Source organism: Myotis lucifugus, unplaced genomic scaffold (assembly GCF_000147115.1).
Source record: "Myotis lucifugus unplaced genomic scaffold, Myoluc2.0 scaffold_101, whole genome shotgun sequence".
NCBI classification, from domain to species: Eukaryota; Metazoa; Chordata; class Mammalia; order Chiroptera; family Vespertilionidae; genus Myotis; species Myotis lucifugus.
In genome coordinates this window covers 2,853,019-2,869,859 of record NW_005871149.1, presented here as the reverse complement: position 1 = coordinate 2,869,859, position 16,841 = coordinate 2,853,019, and the positions used below count along the sequence as shown (strand labels likewise).

General features: G+C 57.7%; 1 protein-coding gene and 1 long non-coding RNA gene across 2 annotated transcripts; both read left to right on the top strand.

Annotated features, from left to right (window-relative positions):
• The first annotated feature begins 110 nt into the window (after positions 1-110).
• On the top strand, positions 111-15,361 carry PROK1 (prokineticin 1). The gene is made up of 8 exons (XM_023757017.1): positions 111-582; positions 1,466-1,583; positions 2,121-2,188; positions 3,245-3,393; positions 11,885-11,974; positions 12,794-12,870; positions 14,384-14,509; positions 15,242-15,361. The coding sequence occupies exons 2-8, from the start codon at positions 1,494-1,496 to the stop codon at positions 15,359-15,361; spliced, it is 720 nt and encodes a 239-aa protein (XP_023612785.1). The 5' UTR covers positions 111-582; positions 1,466-1,493.
• A 183-nt stretch (positions 15,362-15,544) lies between these two features.
• On the top strand, positions 15,545-16,433 carry LOC111826769. The gene is made up of 2 exons (XR_002830145.1): positions 15,545-16,026; positions 16,076-16,433. It is a non-coding gene; the product is annotated as an uncharacterized LOC111826769 (long non-coding RNA).
• Positions 16,434-16,841: the final 408 nt, after the last annotated feature.

Sequence of the window (16,841 nt, the reverse complement as noted above, 5' to 3'; positions counted from 1 at the left end):
TGCAGAAGGAACCTTGTCCTGCCCCCTGCCCCCTGTCCCTTGCCCCCTGCCCCCTGCCCCCTGCCCCGTGCCTGGCTGTGCCTTAGCCCACAGCGTGGCAGTCCCGCTTCACAGGTAAATGCGAGCAGTGGCCTGGGTCACGTGCCAGGCTTTAGTCGCCAGGCAAGCCCAGGAGGACGTGGTGTTCTGCTTCTGTGTTTGTTTGGAAAGTGCCCTGGGCGTGGCAGAGGCCTTCCGTGGAGCATTTCCAGTGGCTCCTACGCAGGGCTTCTCGCTCGCTTTGCGTGAGGAGACGCTCTGAGGTCGGCACCCCAGCCCCTTCCCCAGCCCCAGAGCCACTGGGCGCCGGCCACTCCCTGGCAGAGGGAGGGGAGTGCTTTCTGCTCTCTCTGCTGCCCGAGGGGAGGGTAGACATGGCATTTGAGAGCTGCTCAGAGCCCGCTTGTCCGCCAGCTTCATGCCGTGGCCTCGCCGGCTCCGCAGGGCCATTTCTTTCTTCTCACTCCTAATTCTCAGGATCCTGTGCGAGGAGCCACAGTAAACGGGCAGAACTCGCTCAGTCCCAGCACGTGTGTTTTAAAGGTAACGAAGCTAGAGGTCATGGAAAAAACCCACGGTTTGTTTTGGATTAGAGAAGGGCCTGGCCGGGAACAACCTGTTCGTTTGGCGCTCCCACAGCCCGGCCAGCGCTGCCTTTTCAGGCACCAGATTTTAAGGAGAGGTGGTGGGGTCAGGGAGGGAGGGGCAGGGTTGGCAGGGTCCCTCCCCACGCCTTTTAGGGAGGGAGCTGCTTCTGGGAAAAGACTAGAGGGAGGGGCAGGAGAATAAAAAGAGAAACACCAAACCCTCAGGGTCAAGACCTTTTCAGAATCTGAGTGTGTTGTCTGGACCCCCCATGGCGCCCAGGAGGCCTCTGGCTCTCAGAAGCGCTCACTTCCGGGCTGTTCTATTAGAGGAGGCTCCTGTGGGACCCTCCGAGGAAACTGCCCCTCCACCCTCCTCTACGCCAACTGCCCCTCCACCCTCCTCTACGCTGCATTCCGGCTCACATCAACAGCAGCAGGGGCAGGGGACAGCCTCCTGATTGACTGCTATGGTGTCACCTCCGTAGGCCTGAGTGTTAATATCTGCAAACTTGGCCAGTTTCTCACTCAAGAACATTGCACTTACTCTTGTGTTTAAAGATGAAAATTTTACCAATTGTATCCATTCACACAAATCATCGTTTAAAAAAAATTTTTTTTTTATTGATTTCAGAGAGGAAGGGAGAGAGGGAGAAAGATAGAAACATGAATGATGAGAGAGAATTATTGATCGGCTACCTCCTGCCCCCTACTGGGGATTGAGCCTGCAACCCAGGTATGTGCCTGACTGGGAATCAAACGGTGACCTCCTGGTTCATAGGTCATTGCTCAACCACTGAGCCACACCAGCTGGGCCAAATCATCTCATTTTAATCTCACAGTCATCCTTTGAGGAATCCCATTTTGTGGATGCAGTCACTGAGGTCTGGAGAGGTCAACTCTCTTGTCAAGGTCACAGAACTTGAAGGCGTCCATGGCCTTGGGACTTTTAAGACCAAGGTGAGCCAGTCTCCAGGACGCAGATCCCAGAGAAGCCAGCCCCTCTGTTCCTGGCCTCTCACCCAGGTGGGCAGCACAGGCCTGTGAGTCGGTCCCATGAAGTGGCCAAGGGCTGCCTTCTCCTCTCCCCTCCCAGCAGTGGGAGGACTGGTCCTCCTGCCTGTAGACACCACTAGTAAATCAACTGCCACGTTAATTCTGAACCATCAGCACCCCCTGCCCCGCCCCCCTCCACCCGGAGAAAGTCTGAGGCACAGGCACGGAGACTAATGTCTCATTGATCTTCTCAATTGCCAAAGGGGTAGGAAGAGGAATGCAGTCCCATCTGTCACAGTGAAGGGCGATCTGAAGGCAGCACAGATGACTTTAAGGAGATAACAGTTTATCACTCTCCGGACAAGCGAATATGAAATTGGGACTAACCTCCGCTGTGAGTTGATAGAAACATCAATCAGCGAAGAGAACGTCCAGGGAAACGAGCAAGTTCTCTGGCTTCTTTGCTACCCGTCCTTTCTCTAATACTTTGTTTTCTTAGAGACACACATCCACACAAACAGGAGAAAATCCACCTCTACCCACAAGCAAGAAACGTTTGCTGAGGACTGATGATTGCCAGGGGCTGTACTAAGTATTTTATGTTTATAGTAGGGGCCCGGTGCATGACATTCGTGAAATTTGGGGGGGGTGGTCCCTCAGCCCAACCCGTGCCCTCTCACAGTCCGGGACCCCGAGGGGTCCTTAGTGCTGCCACAGAGGCAGGAGAGGCTCCCGCCACTGCTGCTGTGCTTGCCAGCCGTGAGCCCGGCTTCTGGCTGAGTGGCGCTCCCCCTGTGGGAGCACACTGACCACCAGGGGGCAGCTCCTGCATTGAGCGTCTGCCCCCTGGTGGTCAGTGCATGTCATAGCAACCGGTCGTTCCGCCGTTTGGTCAGTTTGCACGTTAGCCTTTTATTATATAGGATCCAGCAGCTTTCTGAGGTGTTCTTATTAGCACCATTTTGCAGATGTGCCAGTTGGGGCTCAGAGGTGTTGAGTGACTTGCCCAAGGCTGCTCAGCTCTGAAGGTGAAGTCAGATGCAGCCTGGCTGACCCTGAGCCTGCCTGCCCTCGACTGCACCCAGTGTGTGCACATTATTGAGCCTGAAAGGCAGCCCAGGTGGCTCTGCTCTGAGATCCCTGAGCCTGGTCTCCACTCTGGTCACTCCTCCCATGGTCGCTCTTAGGGAGTCCCGCTGGCCCCCAGGAGATGTGCCCTCTACGTTGTAGAGGCTGAGCCAGGCCGAGGGGCTGGACCGCCAGGAGGCCTCAGTCTGGGGTCCGGGCAGCTGAGGCGGGAGGAGGGCTGGAGGATGGGCAGCAGGTGCAGTGGGGCTCAGGCTCCACAGGCTCCCTTGGTTACTCCTGTGCTGGGATGGCCGCCGAGGAGAGGCGAGGGCAGTGAGTCTCAGCCAGTCAGAACGGGGGCATCTGGGCTGTCCAGCCGTGATGCAGGCCCCTGTGGCCACCGAGAGCCTGAGAGAGGTCATGTCCCTGGGCCAGGAAGTTCAGGTTCGGGAAGCCTGGAGACCACAACGTGATTTCAAAAACCCAGGAGGAATGTGTGCACCTGAGATCCTCGGAACACCTCTCCGCGTTACATGCTGATTCTTTGCTCCAACCAGGACAGAAGCACCCTCCGGAGTCAAGAGCCCCAGGGGTTGCCCTCTGTGGTGTGGCCAGAAAGACGTTCCTGATGAATCCCACGTCGGATCCGCCAGAGACAGCTGCTCCGTCTCAGGCTTGTTCGCGGCTTGTCCTGTGATGGATGCTGGTAACCCTTAGAGCCTGTCGGGAGGTAGTTCCTGGGCCCCACGTGGCGGATGGAGTCAGCCAGGAAATGCGATTCCCTAGCTAAGGCAGAATCAGACGACGCGCGTGTGGAAGGAGAGGCCCGGGTTTTTTTAGCCTCTCGTGGGGGAGGGGAGGGGGTGTGGGGCGGTGGGGGCATGGGAGATGCTGGCCTTCCCTGGAGCTGCAGGGGGGCCCGTGTGAAGGGCTGAGAAGAGAAACAGCAGATGAGAGGCAGGCGGTGTTCCTAGGCTTTGTCATGTAGAAGGATCACCCCCGTTTAGCCGGGCGTTCACTAAGACACCCACGAAAGAAGCAAATCAAGCAAGCAAGCATTCGTACTGCCATTCCTGGGGTCCGAAATGTGTGCCCCAAACCTTTTCTCCCTCCCAGAAGCCCACCCGTTGGCCATAAGGCGGATCTCAAACGTGAAAAGGTTTTTGAATCCCCCAGCTGGACGTGGCCTTCACCCTGACACCCACAGCCTTTGAACGTTACTGTGAAAGCTTGATGTTCGAACGTTTCAAAACATGGCTTTCGCAAAAGGTGGAATGGACAGGCACCGAAGGTTTAGTCACTCGTGGATGAGAGAACCGGTAAGATGGCAACGCTGGTTCAAGAGCATTTTGAGGAACTGGATATTGATAAACACTTAAAGGGAAATGTTTGAGTAAAATTTCTAGGTTAAAAGACAACACCGGTTGTCCTCATGTGTATGGGCAAATGATTTTCGACAAGAGTGCCAAGATCACTGAATGAGGAAAAGACTGTTTTCAACAGAAGGTGCCGGGAAAATGAACACCCACCTGCAACAGAATGAAGTTGGGCTCTGCCTTAGACCTTATAAAAAATTAACTCAAAGTGGATCGAAGACCGAAAGGTAAGAGCTACAACTATAAAACCCTTAGAAGAAAACAAAGAAACATCTTCGTACATAGGCTTTGGCAATGATTTCTTACAGATGACACCAAAAACACAATAGACACATTGGGCTACATCAAAATTTAAAACTTTTATCACAGGACACTATCAACAGAGTGAAAAGACAGCCCACGGAATGGAAGAAAACTTCTGCAAATCCTGTATCTGGTAAGGGGTTAAAGTTCAGAATATATAAAGAGCTCCTACAAGTCAACCACAAAAATGTCGAACAACTGATTTAAAAAAACGGGCAAAGAACTTGAATATACATTTCTCCAAAGAAGATATATAAATGGCCAGTAAGCGTATGAAAAGATGCTCAACCTCACTAGTCTTAGAGAAATGCAAATGAAAACCACAATGAGCTGCCACCTCACCCCCGTTATGATCAATACGGTAAAAAATAACAAGTGTTAGAGAGGATATGGAGAAATTGGAACCCTTGTGCACTATTGTGGGGATGTGAAGCGGTTAGGCTGCTGTGGAAGACAGTATGGTGACTCCCCCAAAAATGAAACAGAATTATATAACCCAGCAATCCCACCTGTGGGTATGTCTCCAAAAGAACGGAAATCAGTGTCTGAAGAGAGATTTGTGCACCTATATGTATGGCGACATTGTTCACAATAGCCGGAAGGTGGAGCAACTCAAGTGTTCATCGACAGATGAATGGATAAGCCAAATGTGGTGCGTGCACACATCAGAATATTATTCAGCCTCAAAAAGGAGAGAAATTCGGACACATGCTACATCATGGGTGAACTGTAAGGACATTATGCTCAGTGAAATGAACCAGCCACAAAGACACATGCTGAGTGATTCCGTTTACACGCGGTACCTAGAGGAGTCGGGCTCTCAGAGACAGGAAGTGGAATGGCAGTGGCCAGGGCTGGGGACTGGAGGGAACGGGGGTTCGTGTTCGTGAGGATTGTCTGGTGGAGATGAAAAGAGTTCTGAAGATGGATGTGGTGACAGTTGCACAACAACGTGAATGTGCTTAACGCCCCTGAACTGGACACTTAGAAATGGTTAAGGTAGTAAAATGTGATGTGTATTTTACCACAATTAAAAAATAAAACAAAACTGGTTAACGTCCTACAGGGCAATTAGCTAATCAGTCTTTGGTGTTACCTTGTCTGTTGGATTTAAATTGTTATGTCTTTGCTGGACTTGATCTCCATGTCACTCGGTAACTTCGCGGAGTCTGAGCCCTGAATGGATGGTAAGCAGCCAAGGCACCGAGAACACTCCCCTGGGTGCTTGGGAACAATGGCCGGCTGACGTCAAAGCCCTCGCTGGCCTGATTTCCAGGATTGGGCTGGTTAGTATTCTTTCTTAACATCACAGTCATTTAGGTCCTTGTTTTTCCAATTGTTCCCTTCTGGGCAGGGGCTGTCTCCCTGGTCTTTGCCGCCTCTCTTTGTCTGGTTTGTGGAATGGAACGGACAGGAAGGGCGAGGCGGTAGGGCCAGTGAGGAGCAGCGGGCCAGGCTTCCCATGGCGCCCGTGACCACGACCAGTCCTGGGATTCCCGACGTTCTCACCCATCAGACGGGGACCTTGCCCTCGGGTCCTGGGCTCTGTGCTGGGCACTGGGGGTGCTGTCTAATCGGGTTTCCCTCCGGCTCCAAATGCTTGGCTTCCGGTTTGGTTTGGGCTAAGCAGCCACACAAGGGAGGAGTTACTCAGACTCAGTGATGCAGACACCTGGCGGAGAAATGCAAGAGCCTCTTCCAGGCCCGTCACAGACAGAAGCGCTGTCCCGCTGGCTGTTCTTGGAAGAGCCGCTCTGGGTGCCATGTGACCTCTGTGGCCCGGCTGGTGCTGAGGACGGACTGTTTGTAGCTTTACTAGAGAGGGAACAGCTGTTGTCCGCTGGGGGCGGGAGCATCTCCTCCCGGGACAGGGACCGGTGGGAGGGGGCCGTCGGCCGGCTCCCGGAGGGAAAGCTCACAGACGCCACGTCTGCCCTGGAGAAAGGCGCATTTAATGTCTTATTACGCATTCGAGAGGCTCTTGTTGCTGCTTTCAATTAACTTCTTGACCGCTCTGTTCCTCCTCTCGTGTTCCTGAGGACAGAGGCTCCAGGAGACCCAGCCGGAAGGTGGCAGATGCTCCCGCCGGGGGCTCTGGCTGGGATTAGCTCAGCGCTCTGGAGCCAGTTACACAGCAGGACGGAGCCAGGGTGGCCCTTTTGCAGGCGCTGCATGTTGCCCCTATTTTTTCCCACGGGGTGCAGTGTCCCCCGAAGCCTTTGGAGCCACTCATGCTCAGGCCCATCCCTGCGTCCCTCTGTGTCCCTGGCCTGTGGGTCACCACCTTGCAGGCGAACCCACCTCCCCGCCCCCTCCCACGTCAGTCCCGGCCACCGGTGGGGCCGCATCTCGCTGACTGGAGTCCCAGAGGTGCCGGGTGTCCCCACTCCCTGCACCTGGGCGGGAGGCGCTTCTGGGCACTTTGGCGGCGAGTGTGGGTGCCTCCCAGCTGTGCCACCTCATGTCCCTCTACAGCCTCAGTTTCAGCAGAAGAAACCGAAAACCTCTTCCTCGCACCGCAACCATCTGCTGCTGGCTGCTAAGCAGCTTTGCTCTGAAAATGCTCCAGCCACCATGCAAGTAAGGACCTGGCTTCTGTCTACACATGTCCTGGCGATTGAGGGGGAGGAGACGGATGCCCGGGGAAGGGAAGTAACTTGTCCAAGGGCACCAGCCAAAGGAGAGAAGGAGGGTCCAGCTGGGCATAGGCCTAAATGATCCCCAGACTCAAGTTCTTTTCTCATTTTTCCTTTCCCACCCTCTTTATAATTATTTAAAAGGAACATTTCTTTTGTTTCCTATGACAAAAAGAATGCATGCCCAGAGAGAAAGCTTTGAAAATGCACAAACATATGAAGACAAATGAACCACCAAAACAGACACCACCAAGCCCACGGCCATTAGCAATTCCTCCTCGCCAGGATGAAGCGGAGCGTTTTAGTTCGCTTCTTTTCAATCTTTTCTCTGAGTGATGCGCGCACACACGTGCGGAATGGAGAAATGGAATCACATTGTCCGCTCTCTCTTGCTCCCAGCTTTCCCACGTGGCAGTCAGTGTTAGCATCTCCCACATCAGTACGCGAGCTTCAGTCCCAGGCGCCTTAACTCCCCCATCCAAGCGCGTTCTGTTCTGCCCAACTAGGTTTCTTTTGTGTCCGTCACGTACCTCCTTCCTGGGGACCCTGATGTCCTTTCCAGCCCGTTGAGCTGGTTTGTACCCACGGGACTTGCCTTGTACGTGGCACACACCCCCTTTGTCTGTGGGTGTGCCAGAGTCTATTCAGGGCGGGCCTGTGAGCTCGGTCAAAGCTCATCCCCGAGAGAGGGGGACGGGAAGGAGGGAGAGAGGCTGCTCATCCAGGATAGGGAGCCTTCCCAGGAGGGTGCTCCCCAAGGCAGAGTGGTCGTTGGGGAACGATTCCCAAAGTGATGTTCCATGGGAACCAGTGACCTTGCGACCTCCAGGCCTCAGGTGCTCGGCCTGTGTATGTGTCACAGCCTCTGCCCAGGATGCCGGCGGGGGGACCTCCCTAGAAAGGAACGGCACCCTAGGTGGCAGGGTCTCCAGGGTGTTAAAAACCTTCAAAAGGTTAATTCCGTGAACAGCAGGGACGGAGGAGCATGGCGGGTTGTAACCCTGTTCCCATCGCCGACAGCCATAGCTCTCGTGGGGAGGACTCTGGGTGACCCGGCCTAGGCGGCCCGAGGCTGGAGTCATCGTAGAGTCCACCTCTGTGGTGGAGGCAGAAACAGCCCGGGGCCCCCCCGGGAGGTGGAACTCCCCGGACCCGAGCCTGTGGTGGTGGTTGTCTCCTTGACATTTCCGGATGGTTTCTGAGCAGAGTCCCCTGGTTAGAACACGCATGGCCCGAGGCCACCCCGTCCCACCTGGGCTGTGGCAGACACCGGGCAGCGGTGGCGCCTTTTCCACGGAGCCCCGAGATGGCTTTTCAGACGCAACACAGGTCTCTGGGCAGCCCTGCCGATCGGTCCGCAGTGGCCTGGGAAAGGGAAGCCCTCGCCTTCCCGGGTTAGTTCATCATCACCGGGAGGGACTCATTGAACATGTGCTGGGACGGCGGGGTGGGTGGAAGAAGGTGGGCTATGAGAGCCATGGGGTCTCTTTCTGGCCCAGTTTTTGGTTTAAGACTAGATGTGTCTCTCTCACATTGTCACAGGCAGCCCCACTCCTGCCAGTTCCTAACCCGGCCTGGGTCTTCCCACCTCCGGCAGGACAGCTGGGAGGGGGCCTGGGGCGCCCCTCCTCCCGAGGGCAGGCAAGGGCAGAGCCCTGTCGCTGTGCCGCACAGCTGGCCCGTGCCCTCGGCCATGTGTCCCCTGGCCCCCTGCTTCCCAGGGGCCTCCTGCCTTACAGCATCCAGCTGCTGCTCCAAACCTGTTCCCCAAGAAAAGACCTGTTTAGTCGTTAAATCCTGCGTGGGGGGCGGGGGAGGGGAGAAGGAAGTAGTAAGTGTCCCGATGCTGGAGACCAACCAACACCCGGTGCGTTAGCTCACTGAGTTAGCCAATCTGCCACCAAGAGAATTATTTGTTTTTAATTTAATTGCTTTAATTTATTTTAATGAAATATTTCAAATGCATGAAAGTGCACGGATTAAAGAATACCATTAAAGCCACCACCGCATACTCTGCAGCCTCAGAAATGGAAGGATTGCCTTTTAATGAGAAGAAGAGAGCGGTGCGGCCGCTGTTCGGGGCCAGGGCTCTGGGGCCCCGCGGGAGGCAGTGTGGATTCAGTGGGAAGCCGGCTGCAGAGTTGTCCTCAGCTGTCAGTATTCCCACTGCGGCTTCCGATGATCGATGATCGCCTCGTCCAGTCAACGCCTGGGAATATGCCCCTTCCTGTGGGTGCGCCCGGCTCCGGGCCTGACTGTGGAGTGGCTCCCGCAGCTCCTTCGCTCTGTCAACACCCCGGCGTCGACCACCCTGAAGTTTCCTTCCCACGTGTTTCCGAGGGTCCCTGTGTGAGGGATTGTGGAGCTCAGCGGCTCAGGGACCGGCCAACACCGTCTGCTTCCTCTGGCTGCTCACAGACCACGATCCCGGGTAAATCTTGGGGTTTGTCACAGCAGGGCCCCCAGGGCGCGGGAGGGTGGGCCAGGCCTCCTGCTTGCACAGGGCTGTGTTTCCCGAGATGCGCGGGCTGGGCTGGCCGTCAGTGGCGAGCTCACCCAGGGGCCTGCCCCCAGCGACCTGGGCTTGGCTCCGCGGCCTGGCAGGCTGGGCCTTGGTCCCGTTTGCCAGTTCGCCAGCTGCCCTGGGAGAAGCCAGGTCACAGTAACGATGGAGCCACATCACAGTATCTTCCTTTCCGCTGGTGACCCCTCCGTCTTCAGGCCAGCCACCCTCGGAGGGTCAGAGAGGTTGAGTAACTTGGCCAAGGCCACACAGCAAGGAGCAGCAGAGCAGGGTCTCTGGCACTGCTGCACTCTCCACGGCTGCTCCGTGCCCCTCAGGCCTGCCCTCCTCTTTGCCCTGCTGTGTCCAGGAGGGGCTCAGCCGGGACTCATTAGACTCCAGGAGGCGGAGCCCTCTGGTCTGGGAGCCCCCTGCCCCGCCCCGTTATGGCCTCGGCCACTTCAGAGACATCGCTGGGCTCCCATGGAGGGGACGTCCCATCGAGGGGGCGGCTTTGACATTCACGGGGGAACCAGCAAGTTAATGAACCAGAGGGATTTCTGGTGCCTGGGAATCCTCTTAAGGGAAGAGGAATCCATCCCAGACAGGAAGGTCCAGAAATGTATTGGAAACATGCAGCCAAGGGCACGCACTCACCCTGTGCTTCTTTAGGACGCGATCCCATGACCAGACAGGTGGAGGCTCCGTGTGCATCCTGGAGGGGAGGCCTAGTCACGCCGCCTCCCTACCTGAGCAGGTGAGCCCGGGGGACTGGCTCTCCTTCCGGAACCAGCCAAAGCACAAGTCCTGAAAAGGTGACCTCCCGTGGGCGCCAGCCTGTGACAGCCGAGGCGGGCTTGCCCGTGGGACAGGTGCGGCGCCCTCTGCTGGCGGGACAGGTGCGGTGCTCTCGGCTGGTGAGACAGGTGCAGGGCCCTCGGTTGGGCCTCACTGGCCCCAGAGGTCCCCTTCCTGCAGGACAGTCCCAGGGCCGCGGCTCCAGAAGCCTCTTATTTTGAAGAGGAGGGAGATGAAGTCCCAAGACGTTGAGTGACATCTTGGCTTGGGTGTCTCAGGAAGCAGAGCCCGAGGCAAAGTCTTGGTCGCGGGTGGTTTCCTTGGGAGGCGATTCCAGCAAACAGGAGCGGGGATCGGGGAGAGGGGGCGGGAATGCCATTAAGGAGTGGGTCTCGGGCCTCCTGGTTGCAGCATTCATGCACTGGCTCCCTTCTCCAAGGTTGAGGGGTCCCCACGGTGGGCCCTGGGGGCTGGTGGGGGGCAGGTGGCATAGGCAGTTGTCCTGTCAATCTTCCAGCCAGGAAGATGCTAAGGGGCAGTGGTGGTGAGGGCGGAAGGGGGCGAATCTGAGTTCCGGGGGAGGAGGGTGGCCAAGTGACAGGATTCAATGACGCATGAAAGCAGGCGATTCAGGAATCGAGGAAGCTCCCAGGTTCGCCTACTGAGTGCCACCAACGCATGCGCTGTGGCCGCCTGAGAAACGTGAGCCTCTTCCCTGATACAGCTGGAGTCGGTTCCACCCAGTGCCCGTGCAGGCGGGTGCGGGTGTGACACGCCGGGTCTGCGACCAGACAGCCCGCGTGTGCCTTCTGCGGCGATGAAGCAACACGGAGAACGGGGCTCCACGTGGGGCCTGGACCGCAGCCTCAGGTCCAGCCGGGGGAGCCCTCTCCTCGTTGGGCAATTTCGTGGTGAGGCTCCGGGCACTGTGGTTGGACCCTCAGCTCCATCCCGTTTCTCAAGACTCCACACAGTTCAATGAGCTGCGTCATAGTCTTTGTTCGTCCCTTTTCTGCCTGGGCCGGCCAGACTGGATTCGGCTATTTTGCAACTGAGAACCCTGGGCAGCATGAGTGGGTTTAAGGGGGAGGGTGAGAAACGGGCAGAGAAAGGGGCATGTGCATGCAGGAGTCAGCGGGGATCAGCCTGTGGCCTGCAGGGGGCTGGGGGCTGTGTGGGCCGGGAGCCTGGGGTGCCTGCGTGGGGACAGATCTGGGGTCACCAGCAAGTAGGTGGCCTGGAGTGCATTTGGGTGCGTGTGGTGGGAGAGGAGACACTTGAATGTGTAACCCTGGGGAACGGCCTTGTTTAAGGAATGGGGGGGGGGGCCTGGAGGAGACCGAGGAGGGGGAGGAGCTGGAGCAGTGATGGCGGGGAGTCAAGGGGAAGAATGGAGAGGAAGAGCCGGTGTCTGTCAGCAATGGCCGGGTGCAACAGGGCGAGGATGGAAAGTGACGCTTGGTGGTTGGCATTTAGCAGGTCAAGGGCGATGCAGAGAAAGCGGTTTCACTGCTGTGGTGGGGACAGAGGAGCTGCAGTGGGTGAGGAGGGAGTGAAGAGGATTGTGGTCTATCTTTCTAGAAGCTGACTGCGTGGGGAAGGAGAGGAATGAGGCGCAAGATGAAGGAGAGAAGCAGGAGCCGGCCAAGGCCTGTGAGCAGAGCTGGGCAGGTCAGAGTCTGCCCCGTGGCCCTTGTGCACCACGCACACACGTACACACACATGCACACACTAGCACACACATGTACACACATGCACACACTAGCACACACATGCAGGCAGTCCTGGGAAACGGTGACATTGGCATAAGCTAAGCAGAGAAGCAGGGGCCAGGCCCTTTGCCCAGCACAGCTCACTGGCTTTCTCCTCCCTTCAGGGACGCAAATGCGTGGTTACCACTTGTCACCCTCACCCCGTCTAAGGTACCACCCACTGTCATGCTCTGTCGTTTCCCCTGACTTCATTTTTCATAGCACTCAGCTCATCCAGCCATTTTATTACGAATCCACTTGCTTATCAATCACCAAAGTTACATGGACACAGGGACCCGGTTTTGTTCACGCTCTATTTCCAGGGCCAAGAATGGGGCCCCCGATAGAGCAGTCATAATAAATAGTGAATAAATGAGTAAACGGATGGATACTCGCGCAGCCTCACGCTGCCAGTGCTACTGTGACACCCAGAGAGGTCCCGGTGCGATGCCCGTGACTGCCCGCATCCCAGCGATTTGGGAGACTTAGAGCCACTGTCGTTTTTATTGGTTTTGATGGTGATTTGATGTCATTAGGGATTCAGGTCTCATCTTCGCGTCTGAGATCCTCTGAGTAACAGGGTGGCGGGGAAGGGAAGAGAGACACAGGCCGCGGCAGGCAGCCTGAGTCTGACCGTATAAACCCGGGAGGAGGGGGCGGGGGCGCGAGCGCCTGGCTCGAGGCTGAGCAGCAGGAAGCCGGAGGCAGCGGAGTGGCCCGCGTTTTGCTTCACTCCAAGCGACCATGAGGGCTGCCACGCGGCTCTGGGTCGTGCTGCTCCTGGTGACGGCGTCCGACTGTGCGGTGATCACCGGGGTAAGTCGGCTGGCGTGGCCCTGGGGTTCGGGAGGGGTCAGGGTCTGGGTGGGAGCGAGCCAGGGACCACGCGGGGCGGGGGGGGGGCGTGGGAGGGGAGCAGACCCAAGGGAAGGGGCCAGCCGTCCCACAGCAGCTCCCGGGCGGTTCCCAATGCCTTTCTCGGGGAGCAGAAAACATGTTACGTTCGGAACTTGGTGAAATGAGGGCTCCTATTTGGGGCAACACCTTTATAGAAAGGATTGGCACCTTCTAATTCACCTTCCGTGTCCATTTGGGTTTTCATGTTCGGTCTGGTCCACGGGTCAAGTTTAGTGAACACAGCTGTTGGCGTCATTAAAGGCAGTCACCGTCATAGCATCCGCCGGCTACCGTTCCCCTCTGTGTTCTCCCTCCCAGTGGAGGCTGTCCTGAAACCCTCCCTCCCTGACGGTTTCTGTTTTCACTCTGTGCCCAGTCTGATGGGAGCAGGGGGACCCCTCCATCGGCTGAGTCGCCCGAAAGCCAGTGTGGGGAACCGGAGAAATGGGTCGTGGCAGAGGCTGGGGGTGGGTGGGGTGGGCACGGTCTCTCGGGAGCGCGGCGTCACCCTCGCGTGGGCACCGGCTGTGCTGGGTGGTGGGGCCATGCCCATTGCCGCAGGAAGTCCTAGTTGACCCCAGAGATTTCCAGAGAGAAGCCAGCAGGGAAAAAGGGGATGGAAATTCACTTTTATTTCCACCTCCTCCAACTTCCCCCTGGACGATGAGAAGGTAGAGAAATGCCAAGCGACTCCTGCATCGGTTGGTTTCGTGCTCACACAGAGGGAGCGCCTGGCTTCTCCTTTTAGAGGCCAGAGCCCGAGTTTCACAGGACAAACAGGAAAGGCGGCCGCTGCTTTGGGCCCAGAGCACAGATGTGACGGACCGGGCAGAGCCGCACCCAGTGGGTGTGAGCCCCGGAGGCTGCTCTCCTACTGTGCTGCGTCCATCGGGGAGGGCGTCACAGGGAGCAGCGCGGTCACCCCACCCAGAGGGGTGGCAGCCACAGGGTGACCCCAGGCCCAGGCCTCCCTGTGAGCGCTGACATCTGGTGGCAGGAGGCAGGTCTGAGACAGGGGGGGACTGTCCTCCAAGTTAACCCTTCGAAGAGCACAGGGAGGGAGGGACCTCGGGGGAGGAAACGCGTGACAGACGGACATGCACGCGTGGGTAGAACAGGGAGGTGAGGGCAAGTCGGCCTCCCGGCCGCCCTCCCAGCCTCCACCTTCTGGCCTCCCTGTGCTCTCCACCTGCCGCCACCCCCTCTGGCTCCCAGGAAGGGCCGCGTCCTGCCACCCACTCCTCTGCACCCAAACTGCCGCCGCCCCCAGCTCAGGCCTCCTGGTCCTACCCCCAGAGTGGGACAGTGACCCTGTGGGGCGGGGGCACTGCTCTCAGCATCCCCCCAAGGGTTTTGGGGTGTGCTTTTTGCTTCTGGTTTCTTTGGGTGGCACTAATGAGCCCTAATGCCCCTTTGCGCCCCCCCCCCTCAGGCCTGTGAGCGGGACGCCCAGTGTGGGCCGGGCACCTGCTGCGCCGTCAGCCTGTGGCTCCGAGGCCTGCGGATGTGCACCCCGCTGGGGCGGGAAGGAGAGGCCTGCCACCCCGGCAGCCACAAGGTACTGCACCCACTTGCTCGGGGCCCAGGGCCCTCGAGGCAGAGCCGGGACTGGAGCCACTCTCCCTACTAAGTGCTTTGTACGAGTTTAAGCCTCTTTCCACCGTATGTGTTAGGCTGTTATGAACCCATTTTACAGATAATAAAGTTGAGGCACAGAGAGGCTAAATAACTCGCCAATTGTCACAAAGCTGGTGAGGGGCAGGCCTAGGATTCGAGCCAGGCAGTGTGACCCTCATCGCTCCTCTCCAACCCCTTGAGGACCTCGGGGCTCAGCTCTGCTCTGGGGTGACCACAGGGCGGAGCAGTGTCAGTCCTGTCCAGCTGCGTCCCCAGGGCCCGCCACTGTGGCGCGTGGTGGGTGAATTATAAGTGACATTCTGTCGAGGAGTGTGTGTGTGTGTGTGTGTGAGCACCTGGGTGGGCCAGTGAGGGGACCAGTGCTGGCGGCTTGTGGGGTTTCAGGGTTGGGGGTGGACAGCCTTGTGCTGTGGCTGATCCATGGTCTCGGGAAACCAGATTCCCTGGGTTCAAATCCTGGCTCCTCCACAGATTAGCTGTGTGATGGTGGCCCGTTGCTCAGCCACTCTGTGCCCCGCTTCCTCCTCTCCTGGCTGTGACTGTGCTGGGGCGGGGGTGCTGGGACGCAGCCCGGGCCCGGGCCCAGCAAAGGCCCTCCAAGGAGGCCCGCATCCCTGGGTGACAGTGTCATCCTTCCTCTCCTTTCCCCCAGGTTCCCTTCCTCGGGAGACGCCAGCACCACGCCTGTCCCTGCCAGCCCGCCCTGCTGTGCTCCCGGCGCCCCCCCGGCAGGCACCGTTGCTCCGCGGACTTGAAGGACTTCCACTTTTAGGAGCTCAGCTGGTTTCCGGACCCCACCCAGCTTTTGGTTTTTTATGAACTTTTATTTTTTTTTTGCCACGTGGCCCCCCTCCTCGCCCCCCCCCCCCCCGCTGCCTGTCGACACGCCCTACACCGCCTGCCTGCCTCCTCCGTCAGCTCACACGGGCGCAGGCCACACTGCCGGGCTACGGGCCACCGGGCGGGCGGCCTGAGGGTGTCCCGCTGGGCTGTGGTCCCGGAGGCAGCCTGGCCGGTTCTCCGTCAGTCACAGGGGCTGTCAGTCTCAGGAAGGGTGTCCTTCCTTGTCCCGGCCTCGCCCTCTGCTCCTCAGTGGCGTGGCCTCCGGGGCCCTGCTCTCTCCTCCCTGCTTGCGCCTTCTGCCTGGTCCGGATGTCCGAGCACAGACCTGGGAGTCACAGGTCCGGGCCTGACTCTTGTCTAAAACAGCAGCCCCACTCAGCACCCCACATCGACCAGGCCCGGGCTCCCTGGGGTCAGGGCGGTGGTACCGGCGGCTGGGCACCCTGGTGGGCCGGTTGCAGAATAAACGCATGGACAAGGGCGGGTGGCCGTGGTGCCTGCGATGCCTGTGTGGGACTTGGGAGTGGGACCAGGTGGGACGGATGCCCTGCGCCTCCCGGAGCCAGGGCGGTTTCGTGGAGAAAGCGGATTCAGGTCTTTGAATGAGGAACGAGAGGCAGCTCGGTGGTCGCGGCTGCCTTAGAGCCGCAGAGGAGGCAGGGGTGCCCAGGGCGCTTTGACACCCTGCCCGTGGCTGCCCCTCTCCATCCCTGCCTGGGAGCTGCCAGAATGCAGACCCGCCACTGGGCCGAACCACCCGTGTAATCTAACTGGACCAATTCCCGCTTTTCATATCAGACCTTTGAGGAATGTATCATTGGTCTCTGCCCCGGTTCCCCTGTTTTTTCCTGAAGAACAAAGAGGGGGTTTGGGAGGCTAAGACAAGCTTATTTGTGTGAATTCCTTATATTCAGGAAAATATTCTTCATACATGTAGATGTAAAAAGAGTCTACTTATACTAGTAAGTAGAATCCTATATAATAAAAGGCTAATATGCAAATTAGTTGAATCCTTGGAAGTTCGACCAACCAGGAGTTCAACCCCTTGCTATGATGTGCACTGACCACCAGGGGGTGGTGCGGAATGAAAGAAGGCCCCAGCTGGCAGCTGGAAGGCTCTGATCGCCGGCCAGGCCTAGGGACCCTACCCACACATGAACTTTGTGTACCTGGCCTCTAGTGTATCCATAATAAGAATATCTTAGAAGAAGTAGGTTAGGATTGGGTGATGTGGACACCCCTCCAGATCTCCAGATGCAGACCTTTCAGGGGTAGCCCCCCCACATTCACCCCATCTTTTCTTCTCAGTCACTGGAGTCTGGTGCCATCTGGTGGCTAACGTGGGGATGGCAAGAAAAGCTGAATTAGGAAAAAATGGAAGCTTCAGAAAGACGCAACCTTCTCACAGA